Source organism: Diabrotica virgifera, chromosome 2 (assembly GCF_917563875.1).
Source record: "Diabrotica virgifera virgifera chromosome 2, PGI_DIABVI_V3a".
Classification (NCBI taxonomy): domain Eukaryota; kingdom Metazoa; phylum Arthropoda; class Insecta; order Coleoptera; family Chrysomelidae; genus Diabrotica; species Diabrotica virgifera.
In genome coordinates, this window is record NC_065444.1 from 11,723,112 (window position 1) to 11,746,860 (window position 23,749).

Genomic DNA, 23,749 nt, shown 5'->3' on the forward strand with positions numbered 1-23,749 from the left:
TTTCAGGACGGGAATAATTATTTTTTCAGTAATAACACAATATTTGATTTTTGAGATTTCTCTAGCTGTTCATGAAATAATTAAAATTGTATATAAAAATGATTATCTCATCTAAAATAAATATTTCTTATTTACCAAACCTTCGCTTTGGCGCCCCTTTGGGGTTACGCCCGCGTGCGCCGCACGCGTTGCACGCCCGGTTACGGGGGCCCTGAACATCACTATTTCCCACAGTATCGGTGTATTTTATGGATGTTATACTCTCGTCCTGCCAAATCCGTTTTATTCCACCTTTACCAAAAAATCCACGTTTCGTCCAGGGCCGCATTTAGATCGATTGACTCCCTAGGCAATTCTCTAGTAACCGCCCTTCCAACAAGTACCATTTTTGCGAAAAAAAAAATTGCAATCAGAATTTTTTATTTAAATAAGAATACACTAAAGATGGATTTAAACAACGTTGTTTATATACATATATAACAGAAAAAATTGTCATTCCAGTTCGATCACATCAGAGATTTCTTTCTTGATTTTTCTTGGGCAAAATTATCTATAAATGGTTTTGATGTTTCACAGCTCCAGTGTGACATTCGTCGTTAGAGATATTAAAAAGCGCATTTTCCAGAGCAAGGTACGTACTCACTCAGCAAGTTTATTGTGATTTTTTATTCTGGCCTGCAGTCCTGAATATTTTGCCAGACATATTGGATGCGTTATCATCTGACTGGCCGCGACAATCACTTAAATCAATGGTACATTCCTCTAAAGTCGAAATCACTGTCAATTTAAAAGCAGCAGATATGTGTCCTTCAGATGGTATATATTTAATAAATATTTCAGTCGGCATACCAGAAACATAGCGAACTAAAAATGGTAGCTGATCAACATAAGGCACGTCTGGTGTCGAATCAACTATTATAGAATAAAAAAATTAATAAACATTTTCAATTTCGTTGCAAAACGAAAATACACCCGAACTATATTCTAGTCCAATCAGAGAGTGCAGCAAGCATCTCTACCGGTTTCGAAACTTATTAGTCTCTCATCAGGAGGCACATGCCTCCTGTTTTGTTTTGCGAAAAATCGCTGTTATGTAATTCCTTAAGTTCTTTGTTTATAACAATCTTATCGACATCCGGATCAACTGTTACCCAAAAAAGTCGTGTTCTACGGGTCAAAATACATAAAAAACTTGGGTAAGTCCATCTGAATTAAGGAGGCCGTTGTACCCCCCCCCCTGGCGACAGGACTCTCTACAGGGTGATTGATTAGTAGGGTAAAGCTCAATAGCTCCGCTATAGTAATAGATAGCAATAAAAGTTAATTACAAAAATTTTAGCCACCTTTGAGCTTCACATTACAAAATTAGTTAGAATATTACAGGGTATTCGATAACACAGTGGCAGACCAAACTTATGTTTTTTTAAATGGAACACCTTATATTTTATTTTAAATTCGAAATCCTGTTAACTTCTCCATCACAAAAATATAAAGGTTTGTTATGTTATACAGGGTATTTACAAAGTTATAACCAATTTTAAATGAAAATCGTAACAAGTTCAACTCCCTGTATAAATTAAAATAAGCAAAGCAACAATGGTTTATTAATGCCATATTTTTTAACGTATTGTCAAAATTTTGAAGAATGGTCGATATTGCTAATTTTCTTTATATCAAATATAGGGTGAGTCAAAACACAAGTACATTATTTTCTCAGTAATTTTAAATGGAACACCCTGTATTTTATATCACTATTGAAAAGTACCATTACCGTAATTTAATTTTTAGATAACATTCCCTATGTCTAAATTTATTAGTTTTCGAGATATTTTCATTTTTCAATGGACCAGTAGCGTGGCCACCCAAATCACCAGAATTTAATAAACTGGACTGATTTTTTTGGGGTTATATTAATTATGAAGTTTATAAAATACCTCCAACAACAAGGGATGAGATGAAAAATAGAATACAAAGTGTATTTCGATGTGTTAATTTACAAATGCTCCGTAGAGTAAGTAGCTCATTCAATGATCGTTTTTAGGCATACATAAAGGTGTTAGGAGATAATTTTGAACACCTTATGTAATTAAATATTAAAAATATTTTATTAAAAGTAGCTTATAATTTTTTCAAACATGTTTTTTTGCAAAATGTATTACTGATAAATTATGTTTCGTTCTTTATTTGTTACATTGTTACATTTACATACAAAAGTAGTGTTTAATTGTCTTCACAAAATATTGTATTTTGTGTTTGTGTGTTTTTTTGTAAAATTTATTACTAATTTTCTTTGTTTATTTGTTGCATTTACATAAAAAGATAGTTTTTAATTGTTTCAAAAATGTTGCATGTAGTGGTTGTGTTTTTGTTTGTAAAATGTATTACCAATAAATTATTTTTATTTCTTTATTTGCTACAGTGTTACATTGATTACCGGATTGATAATCGGTAATCTTCAATTGTCAATTCAGTCATGGTTTACTTAAAATTTAGTTAAATTTAAACACCTAAAATAATTTGCTCTGAAAAATGAAAATATCTCGAAAACTAATAAATTTGGGCATAGGGAATGTTATATAAAAATTAAAGTACGTTAATGTTACTTTTCAATAATGATATAAAATACAGGGTCTTCCATTTAACATTATTGAGAAAATAATGTACTTGCGTTTTGACCCACCCTGTATTTGATATAAAGAAAATTAGCAATATCAATAATTCTTAAAAATTTTGACAATAAATAAAAAAATATGGCATTAATAAACCATTGCTGTTGTGCTTATTTTTATTTATACAGGGAGTTGAACTTGTTACGATTTTCATACAAAATTGCTTATAACTTTGGTAAACTTCATAAATTGGTAAATACCCTGTATAACATTACAAACCTTTATATTTTTGTGGAGGAGAAGTTAACAGGATTTCGAATATAAAATAAAATATAGGGTGTTCCATTTAAAAAAATATAAGTTAGGTCTGCCACTGTGTTATCGAACACTCTGTAACATTCTAACTAATTTTGTAATGTGAAGCTCAAAGGTGGCTAAAATTTTTGTTATTAACTTTTATTGCTATCTATTACTATAGCGGAGCTATTGAGCTTTACCCTACTAATAAATCACCCTGTATAGTTATCGCAGTTTATCGCAATGTTCTCCTTTCTTGTATATGATGTTGTTTTTAGGGATTGTTTGTTTTTCTTACGCCTCTTTATATATTTTCCATAGCCAGTTAATTTCTTTTTTTCCATGTATTTTACCATTTCCGGTTCGATTTCACCCATCAAAAATTGTAATTATTCCACATCAACGTAAAAACCGTAAAAACATCCGAGGTGTAGAAATATTTGTATTATAACCCAAATTACTTCATTAGACAAATAAACCCCAAAAGATACAAATAAAAAATCTATAATTAAAACCGTAACTATAATTAAAACCGTAAAAATAAATATTTTGATGAGAATGACCCTTTTGCACAACTTCCTTGTTTTTGTGTCGTTTTTGTGTTATGTAGCTTGGCTGGCTCGGAGCTTTGCTTTGCTTTGGGTAGTCTGCTGTCTCCATGAAGTTATTAACACGTAATTATTGCAGTCATTAGTTTTTGGTAAACATTCCTGATTGGAGTAAACTCACTCTTTACTGAACTGAACTGTCAGTGTTAGTTTTATTTCGTGTGTGCATTCAAGTTGTCATGTTTATTTCTGTTATTTGGGTAAGAGCGCTCGTTTCGTTTTTATAATGACTGGATTTGTTTGTGTTCGAATGTTGCTTTAGGAAAATAGGAAAATACCAGTGTCAACGTAACAACATACTTTTGCTACAAGAAAATAAACGTCTTACAAATTTAACCAAGTTTAGTTATCTTTTTCTTTCACTAAAAACACAATGGGAGAATTTACAAGAGAAATTAATAAATAGCTGTTGGTTGAGATTTATCCTTTAAGTGCCGTATATTTGGCAGGTCTTGCCTCATATTTATAAAATACACTTATTTTGTGTATTTTATCAAAAACTATTTTCTAATTTTTTTCAGATTTTTTCATGCGCCATTTTCAAACCTGAAAAGCTGGCTTTTAGGGTTTTTTTAGTAAAAAATCTTTTTAGGGGTTTTCGCGATTTTCCCCAATTTTTAAACTTCAAAATAGATCAAATCAAGGATTCCGAAAACGTGAGCTCTTTTTGGGGTCTTTTTTGAGGGGTTTGAGCGTCTTTCGTCCAATTTTTGAGTGTCCTAAAGGGCTCGCTCAGGTAATTCAAATTTATATATAACCTATAAGAAAATCTTGATTTGATCTATTGTGAAGTCTATAAAATGGGGAAAATCCTCAAAAACCCGTAAAACACTATTTTTAGGATTTTTGAAAGTGGCGCACGGATTGCATCCCTCGTAGACCAAATAACGTTTTTTGGGGATGGGGAGGGGAGTAGCGAGATAAATTGCGCTGTCTTATTTTTTAATTACACAAACACGTACAAAAAGGAAAAACAATATTCAGGTTGTATCTCGGTCTCTATAAACCTTGAAAACATGTTTTTTGGGGTTTGGGCGTTTTTATCCCATTTTTGAATATCTCAAAGAATTTAATAATTACTTCACATTATGTATAACCTATAAAAAAATCTTGATTTGATATATTTGGAAGTCTATAAAATCGGGAAATTTTATAGAAACCAAAAACCTAAAAACCAATTTTTCGAGTTTTTAAAGGAAAACTTTTATGGAAAAATGTGAAAAACCTTTCATGTTTTATAAAAGCCTCTACTATTCGTGTAAATTTTTTGAAAGTTTTAAATCAGTTGCTTCCAATCTAAAAAAATAAAAACGAAAAAACGGCGTTATTAGTCGTAGGTCTGGATCCCTATATGAAAAGCTAACAATTTTTTAATAGCTTAAGGGTGTCTAGTCGGACAAACTTTGATGTATGGGAACATTGGAACAGGGGAAGCTTTAATGGTGGAATAGGTTAAAAATTTGGAACGTCAGACTACCAAAACATCCCATGTATTTTGTCGGACAGAACTCCCAATTAATTCGTTACCCTTTCATTAAACTGTCCTGCAAAAATCAGACTTCTATTTATCACCAACTGGGCATTTTAATGAGTGGAACACACAGAACATGTCAAATGACAGAAAGGATGACAGGTGACAAATAGCAGTCTGATTTTGCATGAGAGTTTAATGAAAGGGTAACAAATCAATTGAAAGTTCTGTCCGACAAAATACATGGAACGTTTTCGTGGTCTGACGTTCCAAATTTTTAACCTGTTCCACAATTAAAACTTTCCCTGTTCCAGTGTTCCCATACATCAAAGTTTGTCCGACTAGACACCCTTAAGCTATTAACAAATTTTCAGCTTGCTGTTAATCAACTTTTTTTCATACGCGGGATCCAGACGTATGGTGTGGTGAGGGGGAAGGGGGTGAAGGGTTCAAATTGCGCTGAGTTTTGTTTTTAATCACGTAAAATGTAAAAAATTGAATTCCGGGATGAGGATATTTTGCCTATCTTTTGTATACGGTCTTTGGTTGTGCCTTGTGTCCAACTTTAATTCATTTTAAATACTTACAAAAAATTTAAATGTTTTACTAAATTTTGTTAAAAATATTAGTGTCACTTCTGGACTTGCAGCATCTCAGGGCTGACGCCGGGAGCTCGTGGCATTTTGCCAATCCTGCTACCCTATAGTTACGCCACTGCTCACTGTAGAACGGTGATACAGTTGTTTTTTCAGACAGAACTTTTATTCATTTCTCATGGTTTGAAGGCCATTATTCTTGTTTTGTATTGTTCTTCATCCATGTCTTTTTCACAAGGGAAACAGACCCGGTCCTCCTCGGTCCCCCTTACAAACCAAGTGATATTTTTTTTTTTATAATTATTTATAAAGATTATAAAAACATTCAGATTTTTTTTTCAAATGGATAATTATACATTTTTTAAAATTACAGTATATGAATTAGATTTCTTCTTTCTTCTTCTTTAAGTTCCGTCTCCTAACCGGAGGTTGGATATTATCATCACTATCTTTACTCTATCTACCGCTGCCTTAAATTCTTCAACCATAACACTCTTCTTCTTCCTATACTCCTTCCGCCTCTTATCTTTCCCTGTATTAACAGTCTTAGCATTTCATATCGCTGTCCTCTCATTACGTGTCCCAGATATTGTAACTTTGTTATTTTAATTGTGTTTATTTCGCATTCTTTGCCCATTTCTCGCAATATGTCTGTGTTCGTTTTCTTCAGCGTCCATGCTATTCTAAGCATCCTTCTGTAACACCACATTTCAAATGACTGTGGCTTATTTAAGTGTTCTTGCTTCAATATCCAGCTTTCAAGTCCAGATTGCAGTATCGAGAACACGTCACGTAGCATCTCGAAGCTCTTACTCTCAGTTCTAAGCTAAGGTCTTTGTGGCAGAGAATTGTTTTCATTTTTACAAACGCATTTCTTGCTATTTCTATCCTGGTTCTTATTTCTGTTATTTGATCATTTTTCTCTGAAATCCAGGTTCCTAGGTCAAAAGCTGTTTGTTTTGTTTAGTGGTTGTTCAGCAGAGCTTGCCATAATCACGGTGTCATCCGAGATCTTCCGTTATCCTTAACTTTGAGATTTAGACTTGGCTATGGTCAACTATGGCAGAAGAGAGACTGGTTAGGTTGACATTGATGAATATTCATTATGATATTCATATTGATATCGATAAAGTTATCGATTGTTGCGCATGCAAGAACACATCCTTTGGATTTTTTATTATAATTCTTCTTATGTGCTTACCTATTAAATATTTTATCCAAGATGAACAAGCAAGCAGCCGGTTCAGATGAATTTCCCGTTAATAAAAGCTTTTCATGTTTTTCATGCATTTTCATATTATACAGGGTGGTGAATTGGAAAACGGGTCATATAGTCGAGGAAATGAAGCATTTTGGCTCGCAATTTTTTCGTCCAGCATGGATTTACTTGAAATTTTTACAGAAGGTAGGGAATAGTCCAAGGATCATTTTCTATATCATGCCGCTATCATACGCTAAAACCTTTGGGGTGGTTGCCACCCCATCTCGGGGGCGGGAATTTTTTATTACATTTTACTATGTAAATCGATGTAAAAAGTGATTATAAGAAAAAAATGTTTTTTACATTTTCTTCGTAAAACTAATATTTTTCGAGTTATTCGCGCTTGAAAGTAACAGTTTTTCGATGAAAAAATCGACTTTTTTAGAGGGTTTTTTGAGAATACCTCGAAAAATATGCATTTAATGAAAAAAACTGTAGATATCAAAATTGTATCTTTTAGTAACACAAACCAAATTATTTTTCTGTAATATCGCTAAGACCAACACAAGCCGAGATACGGCATGTTAAAAGTTAGCTTTTTTCGTCAAATGCCTAATTTGAAATATTCAAAGTAAAATAACGGAAAAACTTTGCATTTTTCGAGAAAAACTTAAATAATCTTTTTTCAAGTATACAGTTATGCCTTTCAAAAAAAATAATAAAAAGTTTCTAGTCTAAAAAGTAAGCGATTTATGATCAAAAAAACTCGGTACCTGCTTTTCTCTATGAAAAAATCAGTGAAAACAACCCCCTAACTACCCTCCTGATTAAAAATTAGTCTTTACCTTTCTGTAATTCCTTTTATATTTGTATTATCAATACACTCAAGAAGTTTGACCTATTTAAAAGGCCTAATTTTAGAAAAATTGGAGTTTAAAGAAAAATTAATTTTTTGGAATTTCCCATTTTTCACCTTTTACTTCAAAATATCTCCGAAAATACTGGAGATACTAAAAAATCATAGATTATCAAATTGTAGCTTCTTTAATAACTAAAACTGCCTTGTACATATATTTTCATTAAAGTGAACAGTTAGCGAGATATAGCTGTTTAAAACCTCTATTTACGAGCAAACACCCCTTTATTCGAGCCCTTTAAACCCACCCTAATTAAAAACCGAGGGATCTTACGGAATTTAGTTGACACAGTCTTATAACTCTTCAAAAATCCTACAAAGTCATTTTTGAAAAATCTTTTCACCGCCAAAAATAAAGGTTTATAAAACGAATTTTTTTTTTCGAAAAATTCGGATAGTCCGCTTATGGATAATTTTCAATGTATGTATAATACCACAGAACCGGTTCGTATACTGGAAGATGACTAAAAAACTATTTGTATTTGTATTTGTACTTATTTGTAAATTCGTATTTTTGTGTAAATAAATGTTTTTGTAATTCTTTAATTCTACTTTTTTGTTCTGTATAGACCTATTAAAATATCTACTTATAAAAACTGTAATGTCATTAAGGGTGGTTTTTAAGGGTTGAAGTATTATGATATTATATCCTAAAGTATAAAACAATCATTATTTAACCAATCAAAACCAAATTTTACCCATATTAAAGTTTACAGTGTTTTTATATAATTTTTGACAATAAGGGTTAGTTTACACCACTAAAAATAATCAACCCCCTTAAGCATGAATATGAAGTACAGGGTGAGATTAACCTAATCCAAAATTTTTATGTAAATCGATGCAAGCCGAAATTATTCTTTTAGGATAAGTAAATTTTTTATATATAGCTCCAACAAGGGTGGTTTTAAGGGTTGAAATATTATGATAGTATATCTTAAAGCATAAAACATTCATTATGTAACTAATAAGAACCAAATGTTGACAATATTAAAGTTTAAAATGTTATTTTATAATTTTCTACAACTAGGAGTAGTTTTCACCCTTACAAAACCAAAAGCGTACAACGGCTCAATATAGAAAATGAACTAGAGGGTGAAATGAGCCTAATCCCAAATTTTTGTACAAATCGATGCTGGACGAAAAAATTGCGAGGTTTTGCCATTTTTTCAGCTTCATTTCCTCGACTAATAGGAAACTCAATGTAAAATTCTAAACTGTTGAATTCCTGCTTCCCTAATTATTCTACATCAAAAGACATGAGAAACTATTTGTAAAGGATTGCAATCTTTATTGAAAACAATTGTTAAATTTGTTCTACGAATTAAACACATCCCAAAATTTTGTAAAATATAATAAATTTTATCATTTAAGCCACACACAGTGCAAGAATGTGTATAAGGTTGCCTTCGGTCACAATGAAATTATTATATTAACAATATTTTGAACTGTCGGTACATATTTTTATTTTATCGTTTTTATTGTTTGAAAAACAATAAAGTCGAAAATATGTCCTCAGTTGAGGAGAAAGTAGTAATAATAAAGATGTTTTATTCAGTCAATAGTTTGCGTACTGTCAGAAATAGTAACGTGTGGCCTTACTTTTACGCACTTAGGTATGGCAAATGTATTCTATTTTTCAAAATTTTGGACTCTGTTTAAATCGTAGACCAATTTTACCTTTTGTTTTTAATACAGATTTTAATCCTCTACAAATAGTTTCTCATGACTTTTGATGTAAAATAATTAGGGAAGCAGGAATTCAATAATTTAGAATTTTACGTTGAGTTTCCTATGGCCCGTTTTCCAATTCACCACCCGGTATATAAATGGAGCACATGTTTTAAAATCAAATAAATAACGAAAACACTAAGAGAAGTATAAAAACTTAAAACTGATTAATTAACAGCAAAACGTTTTCGTTATTCAGACCGGCATCAGTGAAAAAGGCTCTTGTAAAGTGTAAACCTGTAAACCAAAGGTTTTTATACCAACTGTAATAAGTACCTTTTTGCACGTGCTCGAGTATCACTGATGCTGGTCTGATAAGAATAAAAACGTTTTGAGGGTAATTAATCCCTTTGAATATTTTTTTGTATAAATTAAATATACCAATTACATAAAGAGAAGTTTTTATACTTGCTTTAGTGTTTTTATTTGTCCGTTTTTAAAATATGAGCTCCATTCATATAATTATGTAAAATATGAAATGCTTGAAAAAACATGAAAAACTTCTGCTATATTAATTTTACATGACATTAAATGGTAAATAACCTATATTTTTGTAATATTGTAATGATATCATAAACAACCTATCTTTACCTCCTTCATTTTTAAATAGTAAAGCCACTTCAATATATTATATTTTCGCGTATAATAGTATATTTTTCAACAAAGTTCTAAATCATACAAAGAGTCTGGTTCCATATACAACATCGTTCAAAAATATAAAGTTTTTTTATATTTTTTATAATCACTTCGGATAAAAGAGTATTCGAAATACTAGGGGAAACTTTTTTCGAACTTTTTAAATACGCAAGATGGATGTTTCTTTCAGTTGGGAAAACTTTCACGGGTTGCTACCATTCTTATATTGCTATTTTTTTTATATATTTACAAAGAGTTTTAGAATAGATTTAAACCACCGGTAAATCTGTATCAAAAAGTTTGTTTTTGTAATTAAACTCTTTGTTAAATGGCGAACAAAACATTCTCCAAGAAATAATTTTATCTTTTGAACAACAATCGGTTAGTACTGTAAAGTGGTTAAATAAAATAAAATTCTATTTTATATTAACATATTTTATCCAGATTTAAATCATGTGCGTCTCTTACCTCGTCTCTACAATAAATTACATGTCTGTACGTAAATGCGAAAATATTAAAAAATAATATCTAGAGCAGAGGTTCCCAACCAGTGTGCCGCGGCACACTGGTGTGCCCTGAAGTCCCTGTAGGTGTGCCGCGAAATTTTACCGTCTTTTTTACTAGGATTTACTTTTTTAATTCGCCGTGATAATGACTTTTAGCGACTATTTTTCATTTAATAAAGCTTCTGTTCTGCGCTGTTTTTTACACAGAGAAGCCCTTGTTGCTAAGTCGTTGATACCTGAACTGAATGACGTTTTGCAAACTGTTGTGAAAATAGTGAAGTACATCAAAAGTAGGCCTTTAAAAGCGAGATTATTTAACAGTTTGTGTTCTGCTATGGATTCTGAGCATACGCAGCTATTGTTGCATACAGAAGTAAGATGGTTATCTCACGGACGTGTCCTTCAAAGATTCTATGAACTTAAAGAGGAGCTGTTAGTATTTTTTACTTGTGAAAAGTCTGAATATGCCAATTTCATTAGTGATGACACCTGGTGCATCAAAGTTGCGTTTTTGGCAGATATTTTTGGGAAATTGTATGTTTTAAATAGGAGCATGCAGGGAAAGCAAGAAAACATCGTCACCTCTACTGATAAAATCAGTACCCTCCAGCAAAAGCTTTTACTGTGGATAAAGAAAGTTGAAAATCAAGTCACGTGTGACATGTTTGACTTAAGAAACAACTGAAATGTAGAACCAAATCTGTCAGAGCTTTTTTTGAAAAGTCTTATAGTAAGCTGAATGACAATATCAAAAAGTATTTTCCCTCCCTCGATACGTCATCAATGGACTGGGTGCGAAGTCCATACATCGAGTCGGCGTATGACACGGCCTCACTACCGATGAAGAGGGTGAACTGATAAATATAAAAACGACCGTGCACTTAAATTTAAGTACAGTAAACTAGTTGAAGAAGCAGATGCTCAGTCAAAACTGAAGAAGAAAAAGTTAATGTAGATGTTACATCATTTTGGATTCCCCTCTTCAATGAATATATCTTCTTATATCTGCGAATCTGCTTTCTTGTCGATTAATGCCATCAAGAACAAAAATCATTCACAGCTAAAATATTTAGAGGATGACTTGAGGGTGTGCTTGTCTCCAATACGTCCTAGAATGGATTTTATAATAAAGAGTCACCAAGCACAAATATCACATTAGATATGGTGTCACTATTTTTAATTAGACGGACATTCTGTTTTATACTCCATTATTTTTTATTATCAACTCGTCTCTTTTAACACAAAATATATGTTTGTAAGTGCATTAAAATTTTGTTTTCTTAATTTTCCTAATTAGTTTCCATAATGAGCACGGCATTAGCTCAATGAATTATGTTTTAAATTATATTTTTAAAGAAAGTAACATAGTAAAAAATCACATAACAATACATTATGATTAAACTCATTATAGAGATTATTTACCCAAGTGTGCCGTGAACAAGTTTTTAAGTTAGTGTGCCTCAAGCTAAAAATGGTTGGGAACCGCTGATCTAGAGAATGTGTGGAGTGTATTATAGGGTTGTGGTTCAAAGGAATTGAGATAGGTAATTATGTTATACAGACAATCTAAATTAAGTTTATAAAAAAGCTTACCAATATCACTGTTTCATTCGCGATCATCGTAACAAATGGAGGTTTCACACGAAATACGAGACAGGAAGTTTAATTGGCTTTAGTGGACTAGCTGTTTTGGCTATAGCGGATTAGCGGTATTTTTCACTTTATTTTTTCTTCTTGAGTAGTCGTTATCACTGAGAGAGACCGAAAAAGCATGTCTATTGTTTTCAAAAGGTGAAAGCAGAGAGATTCGCGGTATTTTCGTGGCACTATACGGGAAGCGGTATCCCAGAGAGATTTAGGCCGATGCCACATTATGCGTTTTGACCGGATGCGTTGAAAACGCATCCGTTTCCAACGCAACCGGATCGACCTGTCACACTATGCGTTTAGTCTGGTGCAGTTTGTAAGCGCGTACCGATGACTCAAAACGCATCCGTTTCCAACGCAACCGGACCGATCTGTCACACTATGCGTTTTCACCGGATGCGGCGGAAACGCATCCGATCAAAACGCATAATGTGGCATCGGCCTTACTAGCACTATGTTGCCTTCAAGAGGAGAAAGCAGAGACAGTTGCATCTATTTACTGTCGGTCAAAATCAGAGAAAGTTATCTTTGAACTTCTATTGCCTGTGGCGGCCAACAGTCAAGAAAAGACGCAATATATGCGTCTATATTCGTTGATACTATGCTGAATACGTTCTTGCTCCAAAAAGGATACAGTAATGTTTTGACGCTTTATGAATGAAGGTCGAATATTTTTGGGAGAGATCTCGTATTTTATATGGGAACATGATAATTATTAACTGAATTATTTTACCATATTATTGACTGTAGTATACATTATACTGTGTATAATATGTACTTGATATAGATATTTTGATATTGATTTTTATTATTTTCATTTTTATTATTTTCATTTTCTTTTCAGGCTGATTTAAAACAACGCGCCCACGACAAGCACCAGCAAGTTCGCAGAACCCGTTCTGACTTGGGAGGTCGTCGCATTTTGAATTGGGACCGTTCGTTCGGCAGAATGTTCTCATCTACTGGTCCTCCAGGTCTTCAAAGCCGGTCGCAGAGTCCCAGAAAAAAACCACCCGATACTCCGCCAGATGGAGTTGTGATGCGAGGAAGGGGACCGTTAGGGAGACGAGGAACTTTAAGGAGATCTTTGAGCCAACCGTTAGACATCGATAAGTTGTCGCCGTTGATGAGGGCTAAAAGTGGAGGTAAATCAGTGGATATTTATTAGGATTGCCTTTTGTAACGTGTCAAAGTTCTGTTACGTACGTCTTGTTAAAATTTTCATTATTTTATTAAATTCTATTTCTCCCTGTACATACATTTTCACCTCGTTGTTTTGACTAAAGTTGTCAGTGGTTTTTTGTCCGCAAATATAGAGTATATCTCAAAGAAGTGCCGAAAAATATCCCGTTAAGGACTACCCTAATAGTTAATATTTCTCTGTAAAATTTACCCTGTAAATATTTCTCTATAAATAGGAATATCTTCTCGATCTAAATTCATTTTTCGCTGAGAAGTATAAAGTGAAGTTCGACTAGTGTGGTTCGCAGACCCCTCTCAAAGGATAAAATATTTTTAATACTTTTGTATTTCTTTATATTTTATCAACGAAACATCGAATTTTCCAAAATAAATGTAGTTTAAATTCAAGCCACAGACCGACATTTTAACACTATTCTGTATATTATACACTCTGTATATTGTTCCCTTTGATTTAATCATGAATAATTTCTAAACTCCAAAATCTATTTTAGGTATAAAACTAAGCGGATTCCATATGGCCAGCGATTACGATCGTCAAGGAACATCTGACGACGAGATGATGTCCGACTCGGAATCGTCGCTAGCATCACTAGTCGAAAGAAAAAAATCCCTAGACATGGCCATCGACGAGGAAATGGTTATCTTAGCTGAAGCTGTTTTTGATCACGTGGCCATCGAATCTGAAGAACTGGCCTTCCGTGCTGGGGATGTCATCGAGGTTCTAGAAACAGCTAATAGGTAAATTTATTTCTTAACGAATTTTTTCTAATCTAAGTGCAACAGCTCTCTCTAAGATCTGGATAAATAAGTTAACCAAGGGAAGTACAGAAACCAATTTACGTCTACTTTATAGATTTTAGAAAGGCGTTTGATAGGTTCCAATATGATAGGTATCTAGAAATAATTGGAATATGTAGATGATAATAAAGATGTGAGACTTTTACAATACTTTTATATTGGAATCATGAAGCTTCTATTTTTGTAGACGGCAAAGACACAGACAAAATTTTCATTCAAAGAGGTGTCAGAAAAGCTTTAGAAGGGCAATGTGGAGTTTGAATTGGAGGAGAAACTATTAACAACATCAGATATGCAAATGACACAGCTAACATAGCTGAAAGTATCGAAGATTTTCAGTTCCTTGTAGATCTAGTCACTAGAGAATTCTCCAATAACTCCAAAGTTGCTAATGGTTACTAAACAAGACATGGGCTCTATGCATCTAATTGTTAACAATACAACAATGAACCGATTGCAAAATTTAACTATTTTAAATGCCTAGGATGTTAGATAAACGAGACACTAAATCCTGATGAAGAAATTAAAACTCGTATAAAAATTGCAAGCGGAGCTTAGAATCTATACTGTGCAATTCTCAGCTGAACATACAACTAAGAATCAAGGTCCTAAAATGTTGTGTATCCTGTATTACTATATACATGTGAAACCTGTTATCAAACGTTTGGATTGCTAATTTGGTTTGTGTTTTGTTTTTAGAGACTGGTGGTGGGGTTCAACCAAAGGCAAATCAGGATGGTTCCCCGCTCAATTCGTGCGCTTGAGGGTGAGCCAGGAAGACACCGTAGAAGACTGCCTAGCAGCGATGGCTTCTGGTGAGCGGATGCCATCTCAGATACGACGTAGAACCAGTATCTCCCTTTTGTCGAACGACCAAGTCAGGACGAGTGTGGTGCGCGAGTTGGTGCATACCGAGCGGGACTTCGTTAAAGTGTTACAGGACGTAGTGGAGGGATATATTGCGGAATGTCAAAAAAGGACCGATATGTTTACCAAGGAACACCTAGACGCGATATTTATGAATTTAGAAGACATTTTGACTTTTCAGTTAGGGTTTTTAAAAGACTTGGAAGCTTGTATAGAGTGGGAAGCACCTTATAAAAGTTGTGTGGGGTCGTGCTTTCTTAAACATCGTTCTGGTAAGTTCAACATGTAAATGATATATTTTTGATATATGCACTAAAACACTCTGTGCCACTATAGTATGCGGTCTACTCCGAGGATGAGGCTTACCTGTGCATAAAGCTCTGCAATCTGAAAATTCTTGATGGATTTCAGCAAAATAATGAAATGCAAGTAATAAACATTTGGAGCAAAATAAATGAAAAATGAAAGGGGACTCTAATAATTTACAAAAAAATGTACCCCTATTTACAAAAAAAAATATACGTAACCTAATTATTTTCAAAACGATGAAGCCTGATTATTATTAAAGAAAAAAATAATGTACGTTAACTTAAGAGAGACAAGCAGTCAATGATTCTAGCTTAAAACTGTCATGCAGGCAGGCACCCTAACCTAGAATAAAAAATACCCTATCTATATACCTGTCTGACGCCCGTTAAAAATGCGAAAAACAGATCTATTCATCTTTCTGCAGAATCTCTCAGAATACATCCAAATGAGAGTAGAAATGTTGACGTGGTACCTCTCGCATTTTCTTCATGATGCGGATCTCTCTCTGCATCTGCGGTTCACCGTCCCCAATAGCAGCAATCGGCCCAGTTTTTCAACCCGAACATCCAAGGGGCGTCGATTCATGGTCCGTGATTCCGTTGGTTTTTCACTTCAGCATCGCTGTCCTCCCATTCTGCATCCCACCTCCTTCCAGCATGCGCCCTCGGTTGTATTTACGACGACCAGCCAATCTCGATTTATCAATTTGAATTGGGATCTCGTTTTTTTTATCATCGAGTAATCTAGTCTCGATACGATGGCTGTACAAACTTCTTAACCCATGTTGTACCAATCGGTTACCGTATTCGCTGACTTCCCCGTTAGGCCGCACCTACATTGGATCCGTTTTTCTCCGATCCGATCAGATCCGATCCGATCCGATAGGCGGCACCTACATTGGATCCGTATTTCTCCGATCAGATCAGATCCGATTTAGACCGATTTTCCGGCGAGGGTGCCTACATTGGTTCCGTTAACTTCCGACCACCGACAATAATGAAGATGTGTTAATGTGTGCTGTTGTTGGAAAACAACGTTCTTAAAAGACGTAGAAAAAACGTAGATGGATGCATAAATTTAATAAAGACAGATCTTCAGGAGAATGTAATATAAACAAAAAATCTACGTAACTATCCTGATAAATTTAAGATCCTATTTTCTATTTTTTCGTCACAAGAATGTAAAATAATTCGTATTAAACACGTATTAAAAAATATTCTCATATAAAAAGATATAGTAACACATAATAGGTAGTATAATTATACTTCTGGTTTTATCACAAATTGAGCAGTAATAAACTTCGGTTGTGTTTGTAAGGTTTTATTCAAGTTTATTTTCGGCAATTTCAAAGACACATTATAGTAGGTACCCGTTACAATTTTATAACCAAAGTGAAATTGACCATCCCAATAAAACTATTTACCTAGTACTGTTTACCTAGTAAAACTATTTACACAGCACACTCCTCTGATAAAATCTCGTTTCTGTAGAAGTCTTTCAGCAACATTCTCGATCCAGATATTGTGTTGTTGATAGTCAAGACTTAAATAATTTTTATAAATCTACCAGGTCATTTTATTTGAGAAAAGGGGTTTTTATTTGCGCAAACTCCTCTGGGAAAAGATTATAGTGGTCTTTAATAGTAAAGAAACAAGGTTATTGTATATTCCTAACAATTTTTATTACTACTTAGCAATAAACATTTTGTGTACAATCGGTTTGTTGCCTTTCATGATTTTGTCCAAGCCCTTCTACGAAAAGATTATGTTGTAATTTAGCCGCACAGGTGGACCGCATCTCTCGGTAGACCGCAAGCTATAGTAGAAACCCAATGGTAGACCGCATGCTATAGTGGCATCAATCACTCTCTATATTTTTATAAGGAAAGCTACCGCATTTATTATTTTCCACTCATAATTTTTATGAAATGATTCTTTTAGGATTCAAAATGTACTCAGATTATTGCAACAGTCATCCCATGGCAACCGCGACTCTGCAAGAACTGTATCAGTTCCAAAACTATAGCAAATTCTTCGAGGCATGTAGGCTGATGCGAGGCTTGATAGAAATTCCCTTGGACGGCTATCTACTTACTCCCATCCAAAGGATCTGCAAATACCCGTTGCAACTGGCTGAACTTCTGAAATACACAAAGGCCGACCACGCAGACTATGAGGATATCAAGGAAGCCCTGGAAGCGATGCGTGGAGTGGCGATGCTTATTAACGAGAGGAAGAGAAGGATGGAAAGCTTGGAGAAGCTGGCAGCATGGCAACAGAGAGTTGAAGGCTGGGAGGTAAGACGAGCATTTTAAAATTCAATATATAAGAGAGAATGAGAGAGAGAGACTCGTGTCGAATGACCAAATATGTACAATTTCACTACAAAATTACAAAATTAGTGAAGAGAAATATACAAAAGATATAATGAGAGTGAGAGAAATAAAGATTTATCTTGCTATCCGGCTCGAATAGCAATTCGAGCTACAATTAAGGCCTGTTTGTACATATGCAAAATTATTAAAATAATTTCAGAGTTGTGTGGACTATAGGTTACCTGTTATTTGTTGCTAGTTTAAAGGAATTGAGAGTAGGAATTATTTTATACAGACAGTCTTCTTCTTCAAGTGCCTCGTCCTTTAAGGACATTAGCGATCATTACAGACCATTTTACACTGTCTTGAGCCAAAGAGTTCTATTATTGTTCTTCCGATCCACTGCTTGAACTTGAAATGTTTCAATCAGGACGTGTGTCGTCTTGTCGGTCCTCTTTTTCCTTCCACTGTCTACTTTTACTTTTTTACTTTTTTTTCCTACTTCTTAACGTCATCTTCTGGTTATTGGAAACCTATAACTTCAACTGAAATCGCTGCAAAAGTTTACCTCGAGATTTGTGCTGTAAAGAATACCAATTTTCAGTCTACTCTAGTGACGTAATTTTTTTTGCACCAATATTTTCTTTTTGCCTTAGCCATATTTGTTTTTATTATCAAAAGCGCACAATATTTCACGTTTCATTTCAGGTTTTATCAATAGATTCTATCAAAAATATCTGCATCTGCATCTTTCGGAACGGAACTGAAATTTACTAACTGACGGCATATTTTCGGCACCTTCTTTGAGGGATTATTTACTATATTTGGCAACAAAAGTCACCGTTATATCTAATAGTTTCATAGTAATTTTAAACTAAATTTAACAAGCATGTTTTATCATTTGGCTTTTTTTTTCTTCCTTAGGGTGAGGATCTCATAGAAGTTAGTTCTCAACTAATCCATCAAGGAGAAGTAGTTAAAGTAACGACTGGTATGTGGACCAATAATATTACCTTATTTCTCTTTGATCACCAGATTGTATATTGTAAAAAGGTAAGTTGGTATTTGCCGTTAAATTATTGATTATTAATATACTATTGTATTTTAGGATATTCTTAAAAGAAGTATATATGTGTATAAAGGAAGATTTTGTTTAGATACTAGTGAAGTAATTGATGTACCTGATGGAAAAGGTAAGTTGGCAAAGTTAATAGTTTTGTAGTCTCACACTTTACTAAATTATATTGTAATCTAGAGAACAAGGAACACTTTTCCCTCTCTTCTCATGTTCTTGATTATGTCTACCATTTTCTTCATACTATTCACGATACAAAGACAAATACTAGGATCTTCAGTAAGTTTGACAGTTCGATAAGAAAAACACAGTCTTATGGTTTGAAATATACTTCATTATTCAGTTTCCCTGAACAGCAATACACTTATTCCAACGAGATTCCAATTTATAAATTCCATCCCTGAAGTGAGAATCTGAAAGGTCTGCAAAATAGCTTCCACAGCTGTTATGACCTCACCATTTGATGAAAAACGCTTTCTAAGCATGAATTTTTTTGGGTATTGAAACAGATGGAAGTCGTTAGGGGACAAATCTGATGAATACAGTAGTTGAAAAAAACACATTGACAAATTGAAAGGAAACTTCACACACGTTTATATGAAAAGTGTACCAACACTACAAAATAAAATTAGGATAGTGCCCTCTCTCATCGAATCGCAAAACGTATTGAACACAGAGACATGTTAACAATAGACCAGGCTAGGGATATGCCACTCAATGCATCGAGGTGTAACGCCAATATCAAGTACAGTGGTCTAGCTCTTTGTCTGTTGTGCGAGTGTGAGCGTATCTACCAAGAGATGGGAGTAATGGAACGACACAGACACAGAGGCGGCGGCCATCGTATGCTAGAGAGAGAAAGCTAAGCGTCGGTAGAGAGAGAGATAGATAGACCACCAACCCGAACTGCTCCGCGTTACGCTATTTTTCGGACCTGGCCTAATCTATGTGTTATTATATATCTATGATTGAACAGCCTAATGCACTTAATGAATTTACTGATGACCTATTTCTTGATTTCTTTCTAAAAAAAATTTTGTAAATTGTCTTCTTTGTAATAATTCACAAGCATATTTAATCAACTTCTAGTTTACTGTCAAATTTCTCTCTATAAATATTCCCATTTTTGCAGATGCTCACCTAGGAGTCACCGTACGCCACGCCATAAAATTGTATAGTCTAGTCCGTGATAAATGGTTACTGTTCTGTTGCCGGTCTTCTAACGATAAGCAAAGGTGGCTCCGAATGTTCGCAGAGGAACGAAGACTAGTAGCTCAAGACAAAGATGATGGACTAGACTTTCCGCCGTCGACAAGGCATCTAGCCAGGATATCAGCCAGATCGAAAAGGAGGCCTCCAAGAAAGCCTAGAAGTAAGTAAAAGATTACAAATGTAAGCAAGAATCTGAGTGTTCTAAATGGTTTTAAATTCCGATGTAGCAAAATTAATTGTCTCAGTTTTATCCAGACTTATATTGAGATGACAGGTATAAAGAAATCATGACAAAGAGGATGATTACTTATCACCTCACTAGTTTTTACTGTTTAAAATCTCATTTGATATATGCCATCTTCCTACAATCATCATGGTTTTAGAAACCAACAACGGCGTTACTGATCATGGCCCTTGGAAGCCAAGATCCGGCAGGGAAGGAAAAAAGAGGCCTCTCAGGTCGTTAATCAGCGAAATCCTTGTCAGAAAAACGAAGGCGAAAAAATGAGATATTCCAACACTAGAATTGGAAGCTTAATTGTCCAGAGCATTTGCCAGCCCGGTAAGATGCATAATATTATTCAAGAAATGAACAGGTTGAATACTGATGTACCGATGATGATGTACATTGACTGATCAGTGAAATAGATCAAGCCTCAATATATTATTCCGTCAGCGAGGAGAACCAACATAGACACGGCATATCAGAAATGGTTGATAGAATATCTAATAGAGCAATCGAAGGCTTTTTCGCCATCTCAGTTAGTGGCTTCTCATCTTCTACTGAAGTTGATACAAGTATGTATGTATATACTCTGGGCTAATTAGCAAAATACAAGGAAAAGTTATTTACCAGCAATTTTATTGCTGGAATCGAATCTTATGATTCTATATATTAATAATATAGGTATACAAAGTCCTCAGATAGTGTGCTACTTTTTTTATAAACAAAATGGCGTCCGAAAATCGTATTTTTGTTCAATTTTTGCTCTGTAACTCCAAAGATTTTAACTTTACACCAAAAACACCCAAATAAAATTCACCGTAATTAAATTCTGCGTAGAGACGTGTTTTTCCCCATTTACTTCGACGAAAATTTTCTCCGGAAAATGCGAGTTTTTCCAACAAAATCTTTAATGTTCAACTAAAATTTTAGATAAATAATTGTTTATCAATAATTAAATAACGGGGTAATGTAAAAGCTCTTTTTGTGTAGATTATAATTCCAGAAGCCGATGGAAATTGAATGGACAGTTTAGCAATAATTGAATTGTTAATTAAAAATTTACGGTCGCTATAATATCCACAATAATTATGATACATAAGAATAACTATGATTTTAGTATAAAAAGACTCTGTACCTATCTAATGTACTTTACAGAATTGAAATTGGACTATTTAAGCGGCCTCAGGAATATTTTAAAATTAGAAACAATTTTTTGGCTTATAAACAAATAGAATATCTCGGGAAATATTAAATTAAATTAAATCATGAAAACGGCAATGGAAAAAAAGCGGCAGGACGCTTCTTTTAAAAGAAAAAACGTTTAATTGTGATGAGTGGTTTCTGAGATACAACCGCTCAAAGTTGACCTGAATTTACGGCAAAGATATAAACAATAAGATCATAATTTTCGAACCATCACCCTTTTATTTTTGTCCTTTTTTTCAGCACCAATTTTCATATCTTTAAAATACTCATAACAAATATTATTATAATAAAAACTATTGATATTACGAGTGAAAATTGCCAAAAATAGCAAAATTCCGATCAAAAATTACGTAGGAGAAAATGTAATCTCAAAGTTCAAAATCGGTATACGTTAAAAATATGCATTTTCTCGGCTTCCCATGGAGCAATTTTCTTCATTCTTTTTTTGTTCCCAAGTAACTCGAGCAGAGCCATCTAACTAACGCATTATTAAATGTCAAATTCGCTTTTGTCTTGTTATAATAGATTATTATTTATTTTATTAAGTATTTTTTTTAATTTGCAGCTGGTAAAAACTTCAAGCACGATTCAGGTTATATGGGATCAACTCTTCAATTAAATTCCACTTCAAATAATTCATTAGGAAGAAAAGTAGGCACGTGGTTTACATTTTCGAATAAGAAGACGAGGCATCAGCATTCTGCAGATGTTTCCTGAGATCCGACTACTTTACTGTAATGCCAGGCAGTTCGTCTTCCCTACCAAAACTCCAGTTGACTCGACACGAGACTGTATTACAGTAAAATGGTTACATTGTTTGTAAATAAAATGTTGGCTTCGGTTTATTATAATATTATAAGCAATTTGTATCGTGTAACTTATTTTGAACTATTATAAATGTTAGTACCCAATTACATAACGAAATAACTCAATATTTCTGCCCGTGACTTGGGGAATGTTTCCCAATTGTGACGCTAACCTCAATATACACTTATAGTGGCTTCAAGGGGACAGTAAGTAAAGATTTGAACGTAAATGACATGTTACAGTAGGTTTTTAAATTTTTTAACGAATATTAACGAATTTTATCCATTTAAACAGTGGTCTAGAAGCCAGGGGAGGGGTTGAGTATGAGTATGCACTTTATGTCGATTTTTCGAGTGTACCAGACTGAAAACCCTTCAGATATTGTGTTATTAACAATTTAATTGTTTAAATGATTGTATCTCTTGAAACTATTACAGACATTTAATTTTACCAAAACGAAAATTGTTCCTTTTGAAAAAATAAACAAAATGGCCTTTGGTAAACTTTGACCCGATCGTTAGAACCGAAGTTATAACAAATTTCGTGACAAATAATTGCAAAATATGCATTCTATGGGGTTTTTTTTAAGTTTAACAGCTTTTATACATGCAATTAACCTTCAAAACCCCCTCATTTTACAGATAATTATTGTTTCAGCTTTAAAAAAACTTTGCAAAATTACTTTTTATCTTCAATAATAAATGAGTTATAACAATTAAACACTAAAATTTCACTAAAATGTTTCAAATTAATTTGTTTATAAGGGATTTAAAGAAAATGAAGCTATAACCTTTGAAAATCTGGCTAGAACTTATAGAACAATTCAAAACGAACATTTTAAGCTTTGGTAAATGTTTCTCTGTTACTTTTGACCAAGATATAGAACATTTTAATAGAGCTCTGAGGAGCACGGTCAGCTTGCAGCGAATGAGGGAGCGTTTAACCAATTTTCAATACCTGAGCAAAAAAAAGCTTAATATGTTCGTTTTGGGTTGTTCTACCACTTCCATTAGCCAGATTTTCAAAGTTTATAGCTTAATGTTTTTTACATCTCTTATAAACAAATTAATTCGCAACTTTTTAGTGACATTTTTAATGTGTAATTATTATAAAAATGTTTACTTAATAAACAAAGTGATTTTGCAAAGTCTTTTTGAAGTTATACTTCTTTAGGCGCGATTGAGAGTGAATTTTTTATTATTCTGCGCGCATGCGCACACAGACAGTATGGACTTAGTTGCTAAAGCTTTCAATTTATGTAGATATGTATCAGCGCAAATAAGGTCATTATCATTCTTTTTGCCTTATCCCTATGCGGGGTCGGCTTTCCTAATTGCATTTCTCCACACAATTCTATCTTGGGTTATATCAATGTTAATCCCCTGTACCAACATGTACTGCCTTATCGTCTCCCCCCAGGTCTCCCTTGGTCTTCCTCCCTACTCCTTCCAGGAATCTGCACTTCAGCTGTTCTTCGTATTGGGTGATTAACGTCTCGACGTTGAACATGACCAAAC

General features: G+C 33.8%; 1 protein-coding gene across 3 annotated transcripts in view; it reads left to right on the plus strand.

The window, feature by feature from the left end:
• Positions 1-22,288, plus strand: part of LOC126879961 (serine-rich adhesin for platelets) — a 960,737-nt gene extending 938,449 nt beyond the window's left edge. For all 3 annotated transcript variants that reach the window (XM_050643380.1, XM_050643382.1, XM_050643381.1), the window contains 8 exons: positions 13,060-13,360; positions 13,910-14,156; positions 14,916-15,355; positions 17,333-17,688; positions 18,631-18,759; positions 18,815-18,899; positions 19,914-20,153; positions 21,991-22,288. In XM_050643380.1, the coding sequence (XP_050499337.1) occupies positions 13,060-13,360; positions 13,910-14,156; positions 14,916-15,355; positions 17,333-17,688; positions 18,631-18,759; positions 18,815-18,899; positions 19,914-20,153; positions 21,991-22,142 (1,950 nt within the window). In that variant the 3' untranslated portion in view covers positions 22,143-22,288. The remainder of the gene's footprint in view (positions 1-13,059; positions 13,361-13,909; positions 14,157-14,915; positions 15,356-17,332; positions 17,689-18,630; positions 18,760-18,814; positions 18,900-19,913; positions 20,154-21,990) is intronic.
• Positions 22,289-23,749: the final 1,461 nt, after the last annotated feature.